Source organism: Spermophilus citellus (assembly GCF_964194105.1).
Source record: "Spermophilus citellus genome assembly, chromosome: X".
NCBI lineage: Eukaryota > Metazoa > Chordata > Mammalia > Rodentia > Sciuridae > Spermophilus > Spermophilus citellus.
In genome coordinates this window covers 12086251-12108900 of record NC_138190.1, presented here as the reverse complement: position 1 = coordinate 12108900, position 22650 = coordinate 12086251, and the positions used below count along the sequence as shown (strand labels likewise).

The window sequence follows — 22650 nt, the reverse complement described above, 5'->3', positions numbered from 1 at the left end:
AAATTAAAAGTGTGTATCCTAAGAAAACATAGAAATAAAGGATAAGCACTAGTTAGATGATAATAGTAGTGCGTGTGTGTCTGTGTATATATACACGCAAAAATACTTAATCTTTTTTAAAAACCCACTTCTAAGCACTAATAAATTGTGGCCAAAATTAAGTCCAGCTAAGAAGACAGGGTACAGACATTACTGGTGTGTGCTTTGATGAAATGCCTATCTTAAAATATTGATGATGGGCTGGGGATGTGGCTCAGTGGTAGAGCACATGCCTAGTATGCATGAGGCTCTGTGTTTGATCCCCAGCACACACACACATTTTATATATACTAGAGAAACTTGGAAGGCTTTGATTGTCCAATGCAAGATTTTTCCTTTATGAAAACCAATCCAACTAAACAAAACCCCAACCTCCTAATCTGGCTCACTTTGTCATTTGTCATGGGGGAAAATAGCATGTCAATATTTTAAAATGCATAGTATAAACTAACATTCCTTGGTTTATATGTCTGGTTGGTGGATATGAAGTGCTATCCCAAGTGACTGCACATGTACTGGAAGATTATGAGATAAAGTGCATATGCTAGTCTTTCCTGGATTGAATGTACTATAAAGCCAAACGTGCTGTGAAACAAGTGCAATAAGAACATTGTTGATAAAATTTGTTGCAGCCTCCAGGTCTCAGCACATGGGGAAACAAGTTACCAAAAAATTTGCACTGACCCATTCATAATCTCAGGAAGGGTTTAAACTCACTTCCAACCCTTCCCCAAAAGAAAAAAAAAGGCAGCCAAATGAGAAAAAAAAAAAGGAAATAGAGAAATAGTTCAAGTTTCAGGACTTTCAAAATCCAATCACTTCAAAATCCTTAAATATGCATGGAATAGATTCAACAATTTGTTTTTCTTTGGAAAAAAAACATCATCTGTTTGAGCCTTTCTCTTCTGCTGATAAGCTACTGATAAAGCTTGCCAGTGGAACAAGGAAATATTAGATAAATGCCTACTTTTGCTAAAAGCTCTCAGCTATGTTGAAATCAATGGCTTAATAATCCCAATATTGCAAACCTATCCAAAGCCATTTCAAATAGGACCCCAGGAACGCCCTATCCCACTATCCAAAGAATGAAAAATGTGGCATCTATACACAATGGAGTATTATGCAGCACTAAGAAATGACAAAATCATAGAATTTTCAGGGAAATGGATGGCATTAGAGCAGATTATGCTAAGTGAAGCTAGCCAAGCCCTAAAAAACAAATGCCAAATGTCTGCTTTGATATAAAGAGAGCAACTAAGAACAGAACAGGAAGGAAGAGCATGAGGAAAAGACTAATAGTAAACAAAGACGAATGGGGGGAGAGAAAGGGAGAGAGAAGGGAAAGCATATGGAAATGGTAGGAGACCTTCAATGATACACAAAATTATAAGAGGTTATGAGGGGCAAAGGGGGGGGGAAGGGGGAGAGAATTGAACAACAGCAGAGGAGGTAGAGAGGGAAGATGGGAGGGGAGGGGAGGGGAGGGGGGATAGTAGGGGATAGTAAAGGTAGCAGAATACAACAGTCACTAATATGCCATTATGTAATAATGTGAGTATGTAACAGTTGTGATTCTGCAATCTGTATTTGGGGTAAAAATGGGAGTTCAAAACCAAATTGAGTCTAATGTATGGAAGATGATATATCATGAGCTCTGTAATGTTTTGAACAATCAATAAAAAAAAGAAAGTTGTAAAATAGCAAAATGCATAAGAGACATTATGTCTTGTTATAGAAGTCTCTCAAAGTGATGGTGAAATTGGCAAGCCCTGTGAGGGTCTGTGACCCTGAGGGGTTGGTCAATCCCCACTTTCAACTTGGCCTTTCAGGAGAACCAGCAGCTACCTAACTTTCTGTAGCATATAGGCTCCTGCAATTTGAACTTGTTATTCACACATACCACCTACCCTGGAGTCGGGTGAGCTCCTCTGAACTGGATATAAACCAATTACTTTCCAAGGGTATATTTTACAAAGAACCAATTAGTCATATAGCCAGTGTGAGGACTACTTTCTTTCATTACTTCTTCATGTCCACTACTTTGATGATCCAGGTTAAAATAAAGATAAAAATAACTACCAGAGATTGTTGGGTTATTGGTAACCTTTTTCCTTTCCTCCCCAGTCTGGATACCTGGGTTCAAACAACAAAGGTTTATCAATCTGGCTTTTCATACTCAATGGGTGGTTTCCAAACTCATGCATTTACAGATATGCTGTCCCATGCAGGATAAAAGTAGAGATCTGGCAACTATATATTTAATTTGATAGGGCGAGGCAGTAAAAGTAGATTGCTCTTGCCCAGAATTTACATGAAAGAACTGAGTTATGTGAGTTGACGGCCCAGATTGGCCAAGTTAAATAGCTCATTGCCAAAATCTCCACTTCACAGAGGTGTAAAAACTCAATAAGTCTTTGACATTCAATAGAGAACAATAGTCATGTATTATTTATAGCTAGATATAACATCAAAATGGCACTAGACAAGCAATTTTGGCATATAGTGGTGGAGGGCATAGCGCCAGTCTAAATCTGATGCTTTTGTTTTATCTTAGCTTTTGTTTTTATTATCATCATGCCAAAGACTATCCACTTAGAATCCCAATTATTCAGGAAACCAACCTACTGCATGTGATATACATACAAAAATAAAACAAGCATCCCGAAGGTACTTGGTTATAAGGTTTTATACAAATCATAAATTCTTTAAATAAATAATGCTCTAAATTATTTGCTAAAAGACTGATTTTTGGTAAGGAGCAGCATCTAATACCTTGACAATGTACTTAAGAATGGGAGATAAATTCCACTAATAATTACAATTTCAAGTGTGATAATCAGTTGAAGAATTTTTTCCACCACAGTAAAATATACAAGTGCAAGAGAAAAGGTCATATGGATTATATTCTGCTGCTCACACCTTTTGACACATTCAGACATCTATGACAAGTAGTTGGGCTCAAACATTCAAAAGAAAGATCTTGGCAGACAAGGTCACCCGCTATCACTTGAAACGTGGAGGTCACAACACAGTGACTGGACGAAGTTGTTCCAATTGGTTTTCCAATGCAATTCGTTCTTGGTGAACCTCCTGAGTAGTACAAAACAGGGAGAAGAAAAACAAAAGGCAAATGGGTCATTTCCTGGGTTTATCTCTACTTTATCAAATATTCAAAGGAAACTTACAACTGGATCCACAAATACTTAAGTGTTGGAAGGGACCGATGATTATACAAAGGGAGGCTTCACAATTTCTAATCTCTCAACTCCTTTCTGAAGATGATGATATGAAGCTCATGAACCCTTTTCCATTACCCCACTTTAGTCTTACCTTGTAGGATCAGGGTAGCAGAGAATGATATTAAAAATTAAAAGGCTAATTGGGAAAGACTAGAAGGCAAAAGCAGATTCGTAATACTGAAAGGTAAGCCACCCGAGCTAAATTTCTAGCTGCAATCTCTGGCTTCTAATCCAGCAACATAGTCAGGTCTGAGGGATGAAAAGGCATGCTCGCTGTTCCTCTACCAAAGTTTTATACAGGATCCTGCACAAAATATGCTTAATGTGTGACTTCTTGGTAATAGGCGGAAGAGAGAATTAGCAATCTTCTATTTGGGAAATCAAACTTTCAGGCCTAAAACAAATGTTTTTGAAGAGAGAAAGGGAGCACACATAGGCATTCTTAAGTCAAATTAGTCAAGGCGATAAAGAATTCTGTATAAAGGCTCAATTCTGAGTTGTTTCAGAAGAGCTAACACACTAGTAATTAGCACAGAGCACAAGTGTTTATCCAGTTGATAGCTGGTTGTAGGAAGATTGGATAAGAACAAGCATTTCAAGGGCTGAGGTTGTGGCTCAGCGGTAGAGCAGTTACCTAGCATGTGCAGGGCCCTGGGTTTGATCCTCGGCCCCACATAAAAATAAATAAACAAAATAAAATTATCTGTCCATCTACAACTAAAAATAATATAAAAAAGAATAGGCATTTCAAGGAGAGGCTAAAAATTAATTATCTCAGATGTATATTAGGTGTCTAGAAAGAAAAAGCGGAGTAAGAAACTCTATATGCATATTTAGAGCTTAGAGGAAAGAGAAGCAGGCTTAATATGTAAGCATTAATATTTCACTAGCTTATGGATGGTCTTCAGAGTCATGGGACAGTATAACATCATCTTGCAAAACAGGATAGAGATTTTCAGATAAAGGTTTGAAGACCACGCTATGCTAGGTCCATACTTACACCTTCCTGGAACTCCACTAAAGCAACACAGAACTTTTTAAAGTGATAGAGTCATAAGACAGGGAAAACAAAAGAGAAGAAGAAATGATAGTAATAAAATATATAAGCTGATCAGGCAAAGAAACAAATGGTAAATGACTTAGCAAATATGGGGTGAGGTGAAGGGATATGGGAATTCTGCCAGCTGCTATGTACATCTATTCCAAGTATACATTCTAGGGTTGAGGAAATACCCACAGTGTGGGTTTGTAAATGCCCTGAAACCACTATGAGATAGACCTAAGCCAATCCTCACTGATGACTTGACCTCCATAAGCCTCTGCTCTGATTGGTGGGTCATAGTAACAGTTGCTCTCCTAAAACTAGTGCCAGTTCAGAGCCAGTCATTCCCACAATACACAGCCACCCTAGTAAATGGCCACAGGTCCTTCTGGGAAAGGCTAGAAAATTAATAGTTTAAAATTTGAGCTGCATAGGGGACCCCTTCATTAAGGAAACTCACATAGGTCATTTGTTCAAGGACCATTTGCATTTGTAAATTAGCTTGGTCAAGGAACTGACTGAGGGGCCATGACTAGAGCTCTTCTTCGGTGATTCTTCAAACATCTGTTCACTAGACCTAGAACTTTATTACACATATGGATCAAGTAAAGAGAGCTGAAACACAAGCTAAGCATATTGAAAAAATAAGAACCAATCAGATTTTACATAGAAGAGTCCCTGAAGGACTCCAACTGGCAGCACCAGATACCTATAAAAGTGGCAGTGAACAAGGGGAGGAGGACTGGCTAAAATAATTGTTGACTAGAAGTCTGTTTCGGAAGCAATTAGATTCCATGATGTTCCTGCCACCAGAGAAGAGCACTGAAGATTTATTAACTAAAATGGTAAAACAGAACATCTGGACAAGCAAGAAATAGGCACAGGTGAGGAGAAAAGATGCTGAAGAGTAAATAAATATCCTGGATGCTGACATCCACAGCCCTACCGCTCCAATGAACCAGGTCTTTCCACCCACAGAGGAGACCAAAAGATTGTCCTCTCTTGAGTCTCCCACTAGACCAAGAAGGAGCCAATGAAACTGCCTTTGCAGGTTCCCCAACTATATAATCTAACCAGGTCAAAGTTGACAAGTTCCCAATGTGCTGTGCATTTCCAAAACTATCATTACAAGAATACATCCTAATAGGGCTAGAAATGTAGCTCAGTGGTAGAATGCTTGCTTAGCAGGTGTGAAGTCCTGGGTTCAATTCCCAACACTGCAAAAAATTGTATCATAATAATGAAAATTAAACAGAGAACAAAAAATGAACTCCTTTTATTAAATAAAAGGAGATGTACAATTCACTGTGATATATTCATATATGTACATGGGATAGTTTGGTCAATTTCATTGTATCATTCTTCCCTCCCCCTCAATCTCCTCCTTTTATGTCACTGATCTCTAAAGAGTTCTTTATATAATCAGGATACAAGTTGTTTGTCAAATATGTGATTTGTAAATATTTTCTTTCCTTTTATTACTGAATAGTATTCCATTGAGTGAATATGCCATAACTTGGTTGTCAGTTCTATTCATGGGCATTTTGAAACTGTTTCTAAACTGGGTATGGCTGTAATCCCAGCAATTTGGGAGGCTGAGGCAGGAAAATCACAAGTTTGAGGCCAGCCTCAGTAATTCAGCAAGGTTCTAAGCAACTTGACAAGACCCTGTCTCCCAGTCTGTAGTTTGCCTCTTAATTCTTGACAGTGTTTTTGGTAGAGAAGTTCTTAATTTTTATGAAGGTAAATTTATTGTTTTTTTCTGATAGATTATGCTTTTTTTAAAGAGAGAGAGATAATTTTTTAATATTTATTTTTTAGTTTTCAGTGGACACAACATCTTTTTATTTTATTTTTATGTGGTGCTGAGGATCGAACCCAGCACCCTGCACATACCAGGTGAGCGAGCTACCGCTTGAGCCACATCCCCAGCCCAATAGATCATGCTTTTGATGTCATTTCTAACCTCAGGTCATAAGGACATTTTCCCTATTTTTTCTTCTAAAATTTTGTAGCTTTATGTTTAGCATTTACATCTATGACTCATTTTAAGTTAACCTTTGCATAGAGTTTGAGGCTTAGATCAAGGTTCATTGTTTACATATGAATAACCAATTGTTACAAAACATTTTGATGAAAGACTAGTCTTTCTCCTTGAGTTTATTTTGCATGTTTGTCAGAGATCAAAAGGCTGTAGGCATGTGGTCTATTTCAGGACCCTATCCTGTTTTATTGATCTATTCTCCAATCCTTCCACCACACCATCTTCCTAACTTGATGGTAAGTGATTCCTCTAATTTTGTTCTTCTTTTACAAATTTGTTTTAGCAATTCCAGTGCCTTGGCCCTTACAGCTTTTGGGTCAGCTTTCTGTATTCTCACAAAAAATCCTGCTGGGATCTTTATTGATATTGCAATGAATCTAAAGATCATTTGGGAGAAAAATGAAATTTTGACTATGTTGAATCTTCCAAATCCACAAGCAAAATATGTCTCTACATTTATTTAGATCTTCTTATATTTCCTTGAGCAGTATTTTGTAGTTTTTAGCATACAATTCCTTGATAGACTTGCACCAAAGTATTTCACTTTGGGGAGGAGGCAAGCTATTATGCAATTATACTTTTTTTAAAATTTCTATTACCAATTTTTCCTGTACACAGGAATATTACTGATTTGGAGGGGTGCTGGTCTTCTACTCTGTGACTTTCATAAACTCAACTAGAAAATAAAATTTAAAAAAAATTTAAATTTGCAATCATGTCAAAAATCTTTGGAATAAACTTGACAAGAAATCTATAAGACTGATATACTCAAAACTGAGAACATATGAGAGGAATTTTAGAAGACCTAAATAATTGTGGAGATTACTCTGTTTAAATATTAGCAAACTCAAGATTATTTAGATGTCAAGTCTCCCTAAATTGATGTAGAGAATCAGTGCAAATCCAATCATAATCCTATCAGTTTTGACTTTGTAGAAACTGATATACCAACTCTAAAATTTCTGTGAAACAATGGGCTTACAATATCCAATGGAATCTTGAAAAGGAACAGTTTGGGGCTGGGGTTGTGGCTCAGTGATACAGTGCTGGCCTCGAATGTGCGAAGCCTTGGGTTCAATTCTCAGCACCACATAAAAATAAATAAGTAAAATAAAGGTATTGTGTCCAAATACAAATAAAAATTAAATATTTAAAAAAAATAAAAGGAACAGTTTGATAAAAGAAAATCACCTAGTTTCAGGACTTAGTATAAGTCAACAGTAATCAAGAATGTGTGGTACTGGCATAAGGATCCAAAAATAAGTGAATGAGACAGAGTAAGAACTCAGAAATTAACCTACATGTATAAGGTCATTAGATTTTTGACAATGGCACTAAAGTAATCCAAAGAGGAAAGGAAGGTCTTTTCAACAAATAGTGCTGGATTAAACATTAAAATGGGGAAAACTGAACCTTGACCCTTATCTCACATCATAAACAAAACATAAATCAAGATGGATCAAAATCCTAAATATAAATGGTAAAACAATAAAGCTGTTAGAAGAAAACAGAAGAATATCTTCATAATTTGGAGATGGACAAAGTGTCTTAATATAGGAAGAAAGTAATAACTATTAAAAATGATAAATTTACACTTTATTAAAATTTAGAACTTATGCTCATGAAAAGATATAGTTAAGAAATCGGCAAAACAAAGACTAGAAGAAAATATTCACAAAATTTATATCTAACAAATGACAGGTAACCAACATAGGTAAAAAGCTACTACCTACAACTCAACACCAAAAAAAAAAAAAAAAAACCCAAAACTCAATTCAACAACTGACCAAAAGATACTTCATAAAACACAAAAGGTAGGACTGGGGTTGTGGCTCAGTGGCCTCGCATGTGTGAAGCACTGGGTTTGATCCTCAGCACCACATAAAATAAATAAAGTATTGTGTATATCTTAAAAAAGTATATTAAAAATATAAAACGTAAGTAATCACACAGGAAAGTGATCCACATAATTAGTCATCAAGGAAATGATGATAAAAGTATATAACACAGACTAGCTAAAATTAAAAATAATAACACCAAATACTGATAAAGATGTGGAACAACTGGAACTTTAATTCAGTAGTGATGGGAATGTCAAATGCTACAACTATATTGGAAAAAGGCCTAGTAGTTACCAATAAAACTAGTTGATCACATATACTTACCATAATAGCAACTAATCACAAACCTAGGAATTTACCCATGAGAAATGAGAACATACTTCCACACTAAAACTTGTTTAAAAATGTGTTTTTATTCAAAATTATCCTAACTGAAAATAGTTGCTGCACTTTTTCCTTTGTGTGTGTGTGTGTGTGTGTGTGTGTGTGTGTGTGTTTTGTTTGTACCGGGGATTGAACCCAGGGGTACTTAACCACTAAGTCACATCTCCAGGCCTTTATTTTTTATTTTGAGACAGGGTCTTGCCAAGTTGCTTAGGACTTTACTAAATTGCTAAGGCTGGCTTCAAACTTGTGATTCTCCTGTCTCAGCCTCCCAAATTGCTGGGATTACAGGCATGTGCCACCATTCCCAGCTTAGAGACAGTTTAAAATGCCCATGAAGAGAACTGACAACCAAGTTATGTCATATTCACTCAATGGAATACTATTCAGTAATAAAAAGTACTGATATACACAGAATAAACGAATCTCAAAAATATAATACCAAGTGAAAGAAGCTTTCCATCAAAGTGTGTTTTAGGCCATGAGCAGAACATCCAAGAGATATGGGATAACATAAAGAGACCAAACTTAAGAGTCATTGGGATACAGGAAGGCATAGAGGTCCAAACCAAAGGAATAAACAATCTATTCAATGAAATAATACGAGAAAACTTCCCAGACTTGAAGAATGAGACAGAATCCCAAATCCTAGAAGCCTACAGGATGCCGAATGTGCAAAATCATAAGAGATCCACACCTAGACACATTATAATGAAGATGCCCAACATACAGAATAAGGAGAGAATTTTAAAAGCTACAAGAGAAAGGAAGCAGATTACATTTAGGGGTAAACCAATCAGGATAACAGCTGATCTCTCAACACAGACTTTGAAAGCTAGAAGATCCTGGAATAACATATTTCAAACACTGAAAGAAAATGGGTTCCAACCAAGAATCATGTATCCGGTGAAACTAAGCTTCAGGATGGAAGATGAAATTAAAACCTTCCACGATAAACAAAAGTTAAAAGAATTTGCAGCTAGAAAACCATCTCTTCAAAAAATCCTTGGCAAAACATTACAGGAAGAGGAAACTGAAAATAACAATGAAAACCAACAGTGGGAGGTAGGACAGTAAAGGGGGGAAAATAATCAAAGAAGAAAACAAATCAGGTTTAGTAACATTAATAAACAAATATGGCTGGAAGAACAAACCATATCTCAATAATAACCCTAAATGTTAATGGCTTAAACTCACCAATTAAGAGACACAGGCTAGTTGAATGGATTACAAAACAAGACCCAACAATATGCTGCCTACAGGAGACGCATTTGATAGGAAAAGATATACATAGACTGAAGGTGAAAGGTTGGGAAAAATCATACCACTCATATGGACTGTGGAAACAAGCAGGAGTGTCCATACTCATATCAAATAAAATAGATTTCAAGCCAAAGTTAATCAAAAGGGATAAAGAGGGACACTACATACTGCTCAAGGGAACCATACACCAACAAGACATAAAAATCATAAATATATATGCCCCAAACAATGGAGCAGCTATGTTCATCAAGCAAACTCTTCTCAAGTTCAAGAGTCTAATAGACCACCATACAATAATCATGGGAGACTTCAACACACCTCTCTCACCACTGGACAGATCTTCCAAACAAAAGTTGAATAAGGAAACTATAGAACACAATAACACAATTAACAACCTAGACTTAATTGACATATATAGAATACACCACCCAACATCAAGCAGTTACACTTTTTTCTCAGCAGCACATGGATCCTTCTCAAAAATAGATCATATATTATGTCACAGGGCAACTCTTAGACAATATAAAGGAGTAGAGATAATACCATGCATCTTATCTGATCATAATGGAATTAAACTGAAAATGAACGATAAAAGAAGGAAGGAAAAATCATGCATCACTTGGAGAATGAACAATAGGTTACTGAATGATCAATGGGTTATAGAAGACATCAAGGAGGAAATTAAAAAAATTCTTAGAGATAAATGAAAACACAGACACAACATATCGGGATCTATGGGACACATTGAAAGCAGTTCTAAGAGGAAAATTCATTGCTTGGAGTTCATTCCTTAAAAAAAGAAAAAACCAACAAATAAATGATCTCATACTTCATCTCAAAATCCTAGAAAAAGAAGAGCAAAACAACAGCAAAAGAAGTAGAAGGCAAGAAATAATTAAAATCAGAGCTGAAATTAATGAAATCGAAACAAAAGAAACAATTGAAAAAATTGACAAAACTAAAAGTTGGTTCTTTGAAAAAATAAATAAAATCGACAGACCCTTAGCCATGCTAACAAAGAGAAGAAGAGAGAGAACTCAAATTACGAGCATATGGGATGAAAAAGGCAATATCACAACAGACACTTCAGAAATACAGAAGATAATCAGAAATTATTTTGAATCCTTATACTCCAATAAAATAGAAGATAGTGAAGGCATCGATAAATTTCTTAAGTCATATGATCTGCCCAGATTGAGTCAGGAGGATATAGATAACCTAAACAGACCAATAACAATTGAGGAAATAGAAGAAACCATCAAAAGACTACCAACTAAGAAAAGCCCAGGACCGGATGGGTATACAGCAGAGTTTTACAAAACCTTTAAAGAGGAACTAACACCAATACTTTTCAAGCTATTTCAGGAAATAGAAAAAGAGGGAGAACTTCCAAATACATTCTACGAGGCCAACATCACCCTGATGCCTAAACCAGACAAAGACACTTCAAAGAAAGAAAACTACAGACCAATATCTCTAATGAACCTAGATGAAAAAATCCTCAATAAAATTCTGGCGAATCGGATTCAAAAACATATAAAAAAATTGTACATCATGATCAAGTAGGATTCATCCCTGGGATGCAAGGCTGGTTCAATATACGGAAATCAATAAATGTTATTCACCACATCAATAGACTTAAAAATAAGAACCATATGATCATCTCGATAGATGCAGAAAAAGCATTCGACAAAGTACAGCATCCCTATATGTTCAAAACTCTAGAAAAATTAGGGATAACAGGATCATACCTCAACATTGTAAAAGCAATCTATGCTAAGCCACAGGCTAGCATCATTCTGAATGGAGAAAAATTGAAGGCATTCCCTCTAAAATCTGGAACAAGACAGGGATGCCCTCTCTCACCACTTCTGTTCAACATAGTTCTCAAAACACTGGCCAGAGCAATTAGACAGACGAAAGAAATTAAAGGCATAAAAATAGGAAAAGAAGAACTTAAATTATCACTATTTGCAGATGACATGATTCTATACCTAGCAGACCCAAAAGGGTCTACAAAGAAACTATTAGAGCTAATAAATGAATTCAGCAAAGTGGCAGGATATAAAATCAACATGCATAAATCAAAGGCATTCCTGTATATCAGCGACAAATCCTCTGAAATGGAAATGAGGACAACTACTCCATTCACAATATCCTCAAAAAAAAATAAAATACTTGGGAATCAACCTAACAAAAGAGGTGAAAGACTTATACAATGAAAACTACAGAACCCTAAAGAGAGATATAGAAGAAGATCTTAGAAGATGGAAAAATATACCCTGTTCATGGATAGGCAGAACTAACATCATCAAAATGGCGATATTACCAAAAGTTCTCTATAAGTTCAATGCAATGCCAATCAAAATCCTAATGGCATTTCTTGTAGAAATAGATAAAGCAATCATGAAATTCATATGGAAAAATAAAAGACCCAGAATAGCAAAAACAATGCTAAGCAGGAAGTGTGAATCAGGCGGTATAGCGATACCAGACTTCAAACTATACTACAGAGCAATAGTAACAAAAACAGCATGGTACTGGTACCAAAACAGGCGGGTGGACCAATGGTACAGAATAGAGGACACAGTAACCAATCCACAAAACTACAACTATCTTATATTTGATAAAGGGGCTAAAAGCATGCAATGGAGGAAGGATAGCATCTTCAACAAATGGTGCTGGGAAAACTGGAAATCCATTTGCATCAAAATGAAACTGAATCCCTTTCTCTCGCCATGCACAAAAGTTAACTCAAAATGGATCAAGGAGCTTGATATCAAATCAGAGACACGGCGTCTGATAGAAGAAAAAGTTGGCTATGATCTACATACTGTGGGGGTGGGCTCCAAATTCCTCAATAGGACACCCATAGCATAAGAGTTAATAACAAGAATAAACAAATGGGACTTACTCAAACTAAAAGTTTTTTCACAGCAAAAGAAACAATAAGAGAGGTAAATAGGGAGCCTACATCCTGGGAACAAATCTTTACTCCTCACACTTCAGATAGAGCCCTAATATCCAGAATATACAAAGAACTCAAAAAATTAGACAATAAGATAACAAATAACCCAATCAACAAATGGGCCAAGGACCTGAACAGACACTTCTCAGAGGAGGACATACATTCAATCAATAAGTACATGAAAAAATGCTCACCATCGCTAGCAGTCAGAGAAATGCAAATCAAAACCACCCTAAGATACCATCTCACTCCAGTAAGATTGGCAGCCATTACGAAGTCAAACAACAACAAGTGCTGGCAAGGATGTGGGGAAAAGGGTACACTTGTACATTGCTGGTGGGACTGCAAATTGGTGCAGCCAATTTGGAAAGCAGTATGGAGATTTCTTGGAAAGCTGGGATTGGAACCACCATTTGACCCAGCTATTCCCCTTCTTGGTCTATTCCCTAAAGACCTAATAAGAGCATGCTACAGGGACACTGCTACATCGATGTTCATAGCAGCACAATTTACGATAGCAAGATTGTGGAACCAACCTAGATGCCCTTCAATAGATGAATGGATAAAAAAAATGTGGCATTTATACACAATGGAGTATTACTCTGCATTAAAAAATGACAAAATCATAGAATTTGGAGGGAAATGGATGGCATTAGAGCAGATTATGCTAAGTGAAGCTAGCCAATCCCTAAAAAACAAATGCAAATGTCCTCTTTGATATAAGGGAAGTAACTAAGGACAGAGTAGGGACGAAGAGCATAAGAAGATTAACATTAAACAGGGATGACAGGTGCGAGGGAAAGGGAGAGAGAAGGGAAATTGCATGGAAATGGAAGGTGATCCTCAGGTTATACAAAATTACATACAAGAGGAAGTGAGGGGTAAGGGAAGAATAATACAAGTGGAAGAAAAGATTTACAGTAGAGGGGGTAGAGAGAGTAGAGGGGAGGGGAGGGGAGGGGAGGGGGGATAGTAGAGGATAGGAAAGGCAGCAGAATACAACAGACACTAGAATGGCAATGTGTAAATCAATGGAAGTGTAAATGATGTGATTCAGCAATCTGTATACGGGGTAAAAATGGGAGTTCATAACCCACTTGAATCAAAATGTGAAATATGATATATCAAGAACTATGTAATGTTTTGAACGACCAACAATAAAAAAAGAAAAAAAAGTGTGTTTTAGGGTACCATTTACACAAAGTTATAGAACATGCAAAACTATGGTATAAAAATTTCAGAATAGAGGTTGCCTGTGTGTGGCTGGGCTAGGAACTGACAGAGAAGGACACAAGAAAGCTTCATGGAGTGATGGTAATGTTCTCTCATTTGACAAGATTTTGGGTTCCAAAATATATACATTCAATAAATGTAACACCTCAGATCAGTACAGATTGGTACATTCACTGTATGTAAATTTTATATCATAAGAAAAACCTATAAAAATAGTGAACTCTAGCTAACAATGTATGAGCTAAAATATTTAGAACTACTCATATGTCTGAAATTCATCTGAATATATGTAAAAATAATATGAATTAATGGAGAGAAGTGATAGATAAATGGAGGTGTACATAGACTACAATAAAAAGTTGCAGAACTAAAGTAGTGGCTATGTGAGTGTGCATCGTAGGACTCTTTCAACTTTCCTACACATTTGAAAATTTTTGTAACGAAAAATTTTAGCAAGGGAGGTGCATGTAAAAGAGAAATCACAGAAGGAAGAGACAGCAAAGGAGGAAGGAAAAAGTACCAGTGGAGTAGAAGGAAAACCAGATAAGTATGGTAGCTCAAAATCTGGTTAGAAAAGTGATTTCTGAGGAAGAAATGGTTAGTTCTGTATATTCTTCTGAAAATTCAAATTATATGAAAGCAAGCCTATTGGGTTTGGCCATAAGAGGGCTATGAATGTAGCAAAACAAAGCCATACTAAAGTAGAGGGGAGAGAAAACCATTGGTGGGGAAGTGAAGACAGTGAATAGAAACAATTTCCAAGAAACTCTGCTGTGAAGGGGACTAGAGAAATGGGGCAGTAATCAGTCAAGGGCAATGGGCAACACTGGAGCACATTTATGGGTGAATAGGGAATGATCCAGTAGAGAATCTTGTCTCACCAAAATATAAATTCAAGTAGTGGCTATGTGAGTGTGCAGTACCTGTAAATGTGACCTGATTTGCAAATAGGATCTTTGCAGATGTAATCAAGTTAAAAATGAGGTCATACTATATTATGATGGGCCCTAATCCAATGAACAGTGTCCTTAAAAGAAGGATACAATAAGAAGAGTAATTTGGACAATTACACATAGAGACCCAGGAAGTATTCCATGTGACAGTAGAGGCAGAAATTGGGAGTGTTGTGTCTATAGGCCAAGGACTGCCAAGGACTGCAAGAAACTACCAGAAGCTAGGAAGAGGAAAGGAAGAATTCTCTCCTGGAGCCTTCAAAGAGAGCATGACTATGACAACACTCAGGTTTCTAGCCTCCAGACCTGCAAGAGAGGAAATTTCTATAGTTTTAAGCCACTGAATTCGTAACACTTTGTTATGGGAAACTAACACAGAAGAGATTAATAATGAAGAGAAATAGGTGATGATAAGAATTGCACTGATGTCCTTGAGAAGGTGGGATGGAACCATTTTCATGGTACCAGAAGAGGGGTTGCCCTTTGATAGTGTACCTAGGTCACTTCCTTTGAAAGAAGTCAACGCATCACCTTTCAGAGAGGATTTTAACAATTAAGCACTAACTCCGAAGCTTTGGACAACAAATGCTTCAAAAAGACTTTGGTAGATTTATCTTTCCTTTTAACACACATAATATGCAGCCTACCTATAAAATTTGCTAGTCCCTCCAAGCACGAAAGAACAGAGGCAACTCTTACCAAGAGGGATGGGCAGCCAGTGGTCAACACAAAGCAAAATAAAAAATCCAGGCAAGAGCCTGGTAATCCAAATCTTGGAAACATTCCTTACCTTAAGCTGCTGTTGGAGTTCACTGTTCAACCGAGCCAGCACTGCATTTGCCTCCTTATTTTTACGGATAGCAGTTTGAATGGCCTTCTTCTGTTTGGAAGACTGCCTATAGAAAAGTACAAACATTTTGGTGAAAAGAGCTTACAGGTCTGGACCCTTGCAGGTCAGAACTCTGATCTATGAGAGGTGCCACACTAACGAGGGTTAACATCACAGGACTCCAAAAATAAAACCCCATATTCACAGGCAGGCACCAAATGAAACAAATTTGTCGGGATGAATTATTTACACCTGAAATAATTCCCATTTTATAACTTGAATAAAAGCTGTGAATTGGACCTTTACAAACATTGGTGTTCCATTTATTCTGGACATTTTAATAGGCATTTCTTCTAACAAACCTTATTTATTCGAATGTCCTTTTGTGTAAGGATTAATGACATTTAAAAGACCTGCAGTTGGCCTCTTTGGACAAGCCTGAAGGAAAATAATAGAAGAATATTTTCTTTAGCTGCCTAACTTTCCATTATTTCTTTGTTAATGGATATTGGAGTGGGGGTGGGGTGTCCATGTGCATGCACCAGCATGGATCTGTGGCAATTGAGAAAAAAATCAGAATATTTTAATATCCCTGAGTTAATTCAATAGTAAATTGAGAGAAAAGGTGTGTACTACTTTGCACATTAAAGTCTCTGGTTAACCTCTTTGGTAACAGGTCATTTTACTACCATCTTTACCTCTTAAAACTGCTCATGATTAGGAAGATACATAAACATGGTCATCACAGGCATAACCTACAACATTTTATCCCATAGCAAAAAAATACAAAATTTTTAGAGCAAAAGGGTGATTTCTATTTCCTTAGAAAAACACCTATTTGTAATTAGTGAGAGAAGGATTCCAGGTTGTAGCAACTGAAGTAGAATGGTCTGTGACCACTATACAGGTAAAATTAACATTTAGTGAGGATACAGAGTATGCTAGCCACTCTATTTATCATAGAAGACATAATATGTCCCTAGTAAGTTCAGAATTAAAGATTACTTTCTTCATCCATAGAGAGGCAGGAAGAAGCTTCAAATCTGCTTTTTAAAAACATAGATTAAACAATCTATTAGAAGGGAACAGGGGATGGGGAAAGGGAAGGGGAAGGAGAGGTACTGGGGCCCTAATTAGAAAGATATATTCCATGCTTGTATAATTACATCAAAATGGAATCTATTGTCATGTATAACTAAAAAGAACCAATAAAATTTTTTTAAGTTTAATGTAAGGAAGGTTGAGGTAACCATTATTCTACTCTCTACTTACATGACATTATTAAATTTCACAAGTGAATGAGAAAAATATATTTATAGATTAGATTTCTAGGTCCAGGAGAAGATGCAGTAGACACATTTCTCTCTATTCTTCCTGCTAAGTACAGCGAAATCTCTGGACAATATATAAAAAATAAACATAAGAGAACTCTAAAAGATGGAATAAAGAGGTAAACCAGAAAGAGAACTCAATACCCAAGGAAACACACAGTAGTGAATTCTCTGGGTTTTCTTTTGCATCATATATCCCAGACTGGATACTGTAGAAGTTGGCAGTACATATATACCAGTGAGATCAGACAAAAAGGCTCCCCCTTAAAAAAACTCTGTTTTCTCTAGCCAAAAGAACTGGAAAGGGGTAGCCAAGTAATATAGAGAACTTCTAGACAATAACTACTCTACTACAATCAAACACCACAAAAAAATTAAAATCCCCAAATCCCATCTTCATCAGCGAAGGCCAAGTGGATGGCTAGACTTCCTCCTCTGGGTACCCTCCAAGTGGTGTTGCATCTGAGAATGTCAAGTAGGAAGTCAGGACCTTCACTCCTTTCTAGTGGGAAAGAACCTTCTTCTCACTGTGGAGGCCACATAAGGAGCAATAACCAAACACCACTCCCCTTCTCAGCCAGGATGGTATCAGTGGAGGTCTAGTGGGAAGCCTGAAGTACCACTCCCATTCAGCAATAACAATGTACCTTTCCATCCTCCATGGTGTAAATGGAAGTCAAGTAGGAAAGCACAATTAAATAGAATATTTTAATAAGATTCAGAGTTTCATTATATAATACCCCAAATGTCCAGGATACAATAAAAAATCTTTATCAAATGAAGAAACAGAAAATCGTAATGTGATGAGAAAACACAACAGATGCCAACACCTAGATAATGCAGATATGAAATTACCTAATTAAGATTTTAGTTTAGCCATTATAAAAAATGTTTCAATTGACAAATACAAGCATATCTAAAACAAATAAAAAATAGAAAATTTCAGTAAAGAAATAGAAGATATAAAGAAGAAACAGCTAGGCATGGTGGCACATGCCTATAATCCCAGCAACTGGGGAGGCTGAGACAGAAAGATTACAAGTTCAAAGCCAGCCTCAGCAACTTAGCAAGACTCACAACAACTTAACAAGATCTTTTCTCAAAATTTAAAAATGGGCAGAGATTCAACTCAGTAGTAAAGTGCCCCTGGGTTCAATCTTGGTACCAATCAGAAAAGAAAAACACAATGAATGTTTCCTCTGACACTATGCCAGTGAAGGAAGAGTATTGCCATCTTGTTTTTTCCAGGTGAGGATGGAAGTCCAGTTTCCCTATTTTACTTCCATTTACACCATTGGGAATGGAGGGGTACATTATCAATGAAAAATATAACATCTGAAATTAAAACCTCAATTAATGGGCTCAACTGCTGAATAGAGAAGACAAAAATCAGTGAATTTGAAGACACAAATTAACAAACTGAACAGAGAGACTAGGCTGGAAAGAAAACTGAACACAGCTTCAAGGACCTATAAGAGAATAAGATATAGTATTTGCCTCAATGAACTTCCAGGAGAGAAGAGAGAAAGATGAAAAAGCATCTGAAGAAATTATAGTTGAAAATTTCTCAAATTTGGCAAAAGACATAAGACTATAAATTTAAGAAACTGAAAACCTAAACAGCCTAAATTATAATTAAACTTTAAAAAATTAAGACAAAGAAAAAATTCTTGAAAGCAACAAGAAATGATAACCTTATCTATAAGGGTACAATTCAAATGACAGCAGATTTTTAACCAGACACCATGATGGCCAGAAGGAAATGACACACTTTTCAAGTTCAAAAGCAAAAAACTATCAGCTTAGAACTCTATATCCAATAAAAATAAATTTTAGGAATTAAAGGAAAACCAAAACATTTTTAGATGAAGGTAAGTAAATATACTGCCAGTAGATCTACCCAAAAAGAACAGCCAAAAGAAACTGCTAAAACAAAAAACTGATGTAGGAATCTTAGAACATGAGGAACAAAGAATGAACAACAAAAAGGGTAAATATAATAATACTTCCCTTCCCTTCTTTTGTATAATTTGAAAACTTAAATGAAGGAGACCAACTGCTTCAAAAGCGCAAATTACCAGAACTCACCCATTATTCCACATTGCTTTTGAAAATTTTCTGAAATTTTCAAATTTCATTTTAAAAATGTACTTTTTAAAAACTCCCCCCAAAATAAATCTCTAAGCCCTGACAGTTTCACTGGAGAACTATGAAAAAAACCTCTTTTTTTTGGAACTGGAGATTGAACTCAGGGGCACTCGACCACTGAGCCACATCCGCAGCCCTTTTTTGTATTTTATTTAGAGACAGGGTCTTGCTGAGTTACTTAGCGCCTCACTTTTGCTGAGGCTGGCTTTGAACTCACCATCCTCCTGCCTCAGTCTCCTGAGCTGCTGGGATTACAGGCGTGCACCACCAAGCCTGGCCCAAAATTCTTAAAAAAGAAAGAGTGCCAATTCTGCACCATCTCAACCACAGAAGAGAACATTTCCCAGCTCATTTTATGAGGTTAATATCACTAATACCAAAAGTAGACAAAGACAGCACAAAAAGGAAATTAAGCACAGTATCCTGATGAATATAGATACAAAAAAATCTAACAATTTATTAGCAAAAATAATTCATCAATATATAAAAAGAAGTATACACCAGGAGCAAAGGAAGTTCATTCCAGGAATAGAAGAATGATCCAATATTCAAAAATTAATCAATATAACCCACTATTTTATTTTTAATTGATAAATGAAAATATAAAAATTGTACATATTTATGGGGTACCATGTGTTGTTTCAACACATGTGCACATTGTGTTGTAATCCTCCATCTTAAGCTATAAAAAGAAAAATGACCATATCAACTGACACAAAAAAAAGCACTTGATAGAACCCAACACCCACTCATGATAGAAACTCTTAGAAAATGATAGAGAGGTGAACTTCCTCAATTTGATGAAAAATATTTGCAACAAAATGACAGCTGACACCACAGTTAATGAAAAACTGCTTTCCCTCTAATATTGGGAACAAAGCAAAGATGTCTACACTCATCACTATTTTTCAACATAGTTCTAGAAGTCCTGACCAGCATAGTAAGTCAGAAAAGGAAAAAAAAGAAAAGAGAAAGAAAAGGAAATAAAAGGTACATATATTAGAAAGAAAGAAATGAAACAGTCCTTATTTGCAGAAAACATAATGTTCTATGCAGAAAATTGCAAGGAATCCACAAAAAAGACTGAAACTAATAAGTGACTTCAGCAAGTACAGAAGTATGTTTGCAAGACAGAAGATTAGCATATGAAATTCAATAGTACTTCTATATTCTAACAATGAACATTTGGGAACCAGAATTTATAAAATGACTATCATTTACAAAGATGCCAAATGAGATGATTACATATAAATATAACAAAACATGTATAGAACTTGCATGCTAAAAACTATATATAAAATAGTGATGAAAGAAATCAAATGGTATCTAAACAAATGGAGACACATATGCTTATAGATTGTAAGACTCAACATAGTAAGTATGTTAATACAAAATTGATACACAGGCTTAAGGCAATTTCTATCAAAATCCCAGTAACATTTTTTGTAGTTCAAGACAAAAGTATTTAAATATTTATATGGAAAGTTAAAAGCATTGGAATAATTTAAAATATTTCAAAAATAGTTATAAAAGTGGGAGAAATTTAACATATTATATCCTTACAGTATCAAGTAATCATGTAATGGAGATACTCATCAAGGGGCTGGGGATATAGCTCAATAATAGAGCATGTGCCTAAAATGTATGAAGCCCTGTGGTATTTGTGGAAAAGAGACACACTGAATGAAACAAAAGAGTGCACCCAGGAAATAGGACATGTAAAACCAAATTATTTTTGATAGAGGTGCCAAAAAAGTCCATGGAGAAAGAATAGGCTTTTCAACTAATGGTTCTAAAGCAAGTGAATACCCATAGACAGACAGATGGAGATAAATAAAATAAATTATGGTATTGAATGCAAAGTATAAAATTATGAAATATTTAGAAGAAAATATAAATCTTTGTGCTAAGGTGAAGAATTTTTAGGTGTGACACCAAAAACACAATCCACAAAAGAAAAAGAAGTCAATAAATTTGATTTGGCCAAAGTTTTAAAAAACTTTTATTCTATTAAAAACCCTGTTAAGAGAGTGAAAAGACAAGCTAGAGTGAAAGAAAAATATATGAAAACAACATATCTAACAATGGATATGTATTTGGAATATAGAAAGAACACTCAAAACTTAACAGTTAAAAAAACAAATTAGAAAATAAGCAAGAGATAGGTGGAGACATATTACTGTAGAGGATATATGATGGCAAATACACGCAAGAAAAGATATTTAACAATCATTAACTTTTAGGGAAATGCAAATTAAGACCACAATGTGATAGCACCATATACCTATTAGAACAGCTAAGTTTAAAAAGAAATATTACCAAATGATGGCAAGAATGTAGAGAAACTGAATCTTTATACATTGCTGGTGGGAAAGTAACATGGTATGGCTATTCTAAAAAGTAGCTTAGCAGTGCTATTACAAATTAAACATACATTTAACTTGCAACCCAATAATCACAGTCCTGGACACTTATCCCAGAGAAAGGAAAACTTGTGTATACAGAATAAACCATGCACAGATGGTTGTAGCAGCTTTATTTCTAATAACCAGTAACTAGACACAGCCAAAATTTTCCTCAACAGATGAATGGCTAAACACTGGTATATCATGCCACAGAATACTGCTTAACAGTATTGATTGGTATACATAACCACCTAAATGGATATCAAGGGCATTATGCTGAGTAAAATAGGTCAAACTCAAAAAGGTAACATACTGTGTGATTTCATTTGCATAACATTCTCAAAATGCAAAATTATAGAAATGGAAAACTGATTCGTGGTTGCCAGGGGTTAAAAATGGTGGGGAAAAAGGAGGGAGGAGTGATTTCAGTATCTTAATTACAGTGGTGGTTACAAGAATCGACATATATGATAAAATGTGAGGAACCAATAGAACTATCCTGTTCTGATACTATATGATAGTTAGGTAAAATGCAATAAAAGGGGGAAACAAGGTGAAAGATACACAAGACCTTTGTACTATTTTTGTATCTTTCTGTCAACCTATAATCATTTCAAAATAATAAGTTTTTAAAAAGATGTGGATCTGAAATGGATGCCCCTCCACCTTTAAACTATTACCACACTATGTATGCTAGCTTATAAGTCACCCCTTCTCTATCCTCTTCCCCCACCTCTACAGGGATGGACTCCTGGCATTTCTGTTTGTTTCCTGAACCCTCACTGCCATTTTCACACTTGAATGGATGCTTTCCCATGCTGAGCTAACCAGATTCTCTCTCACAGGGACGTGGGTTATAGTTAAGAGTTCAGTTCAGCTTAGACCTTGCACAGCAAGAATGTAATTACTCTGAAGCATGAAGGTGGTAGAA

At 35.9% G+C, this 22650-nt stretch overlaps 1 protein-coding gene across 3 annotated transcripts in view; it reads right to left on the bottom strand.

Moving 5' to 3' along the window:
* Positions 1-1499: 1499 nt before the first annotated feature.
* The window catches only part of REPS2 (RALBP1 associated Eps domain containing 2), a 216049-nt gene continuing 194898 nt past the window's right edge, over positions 1500-22650 (bottom strand). For all 3 annotated transcript variants that reach the window (XM_081278301.1, XM_081278302.1, XM_081278303.1), the window contains exons 17-18: positions 15797-15902; positions 1500-3129 (exon numbers count right to left, since the gene is read on the bottom strand). In XM_081278301.1, coding sequence (XP_081134427.1) covers positions 3061-3129; positions 15797-15902 — 175 coding nt within the window. In that variant the 3' untranslated portion in view covers positions 1500-3060. The remainder of the gene's footprint in view (positions 3130-15796; positions 15903-22650) is intronic.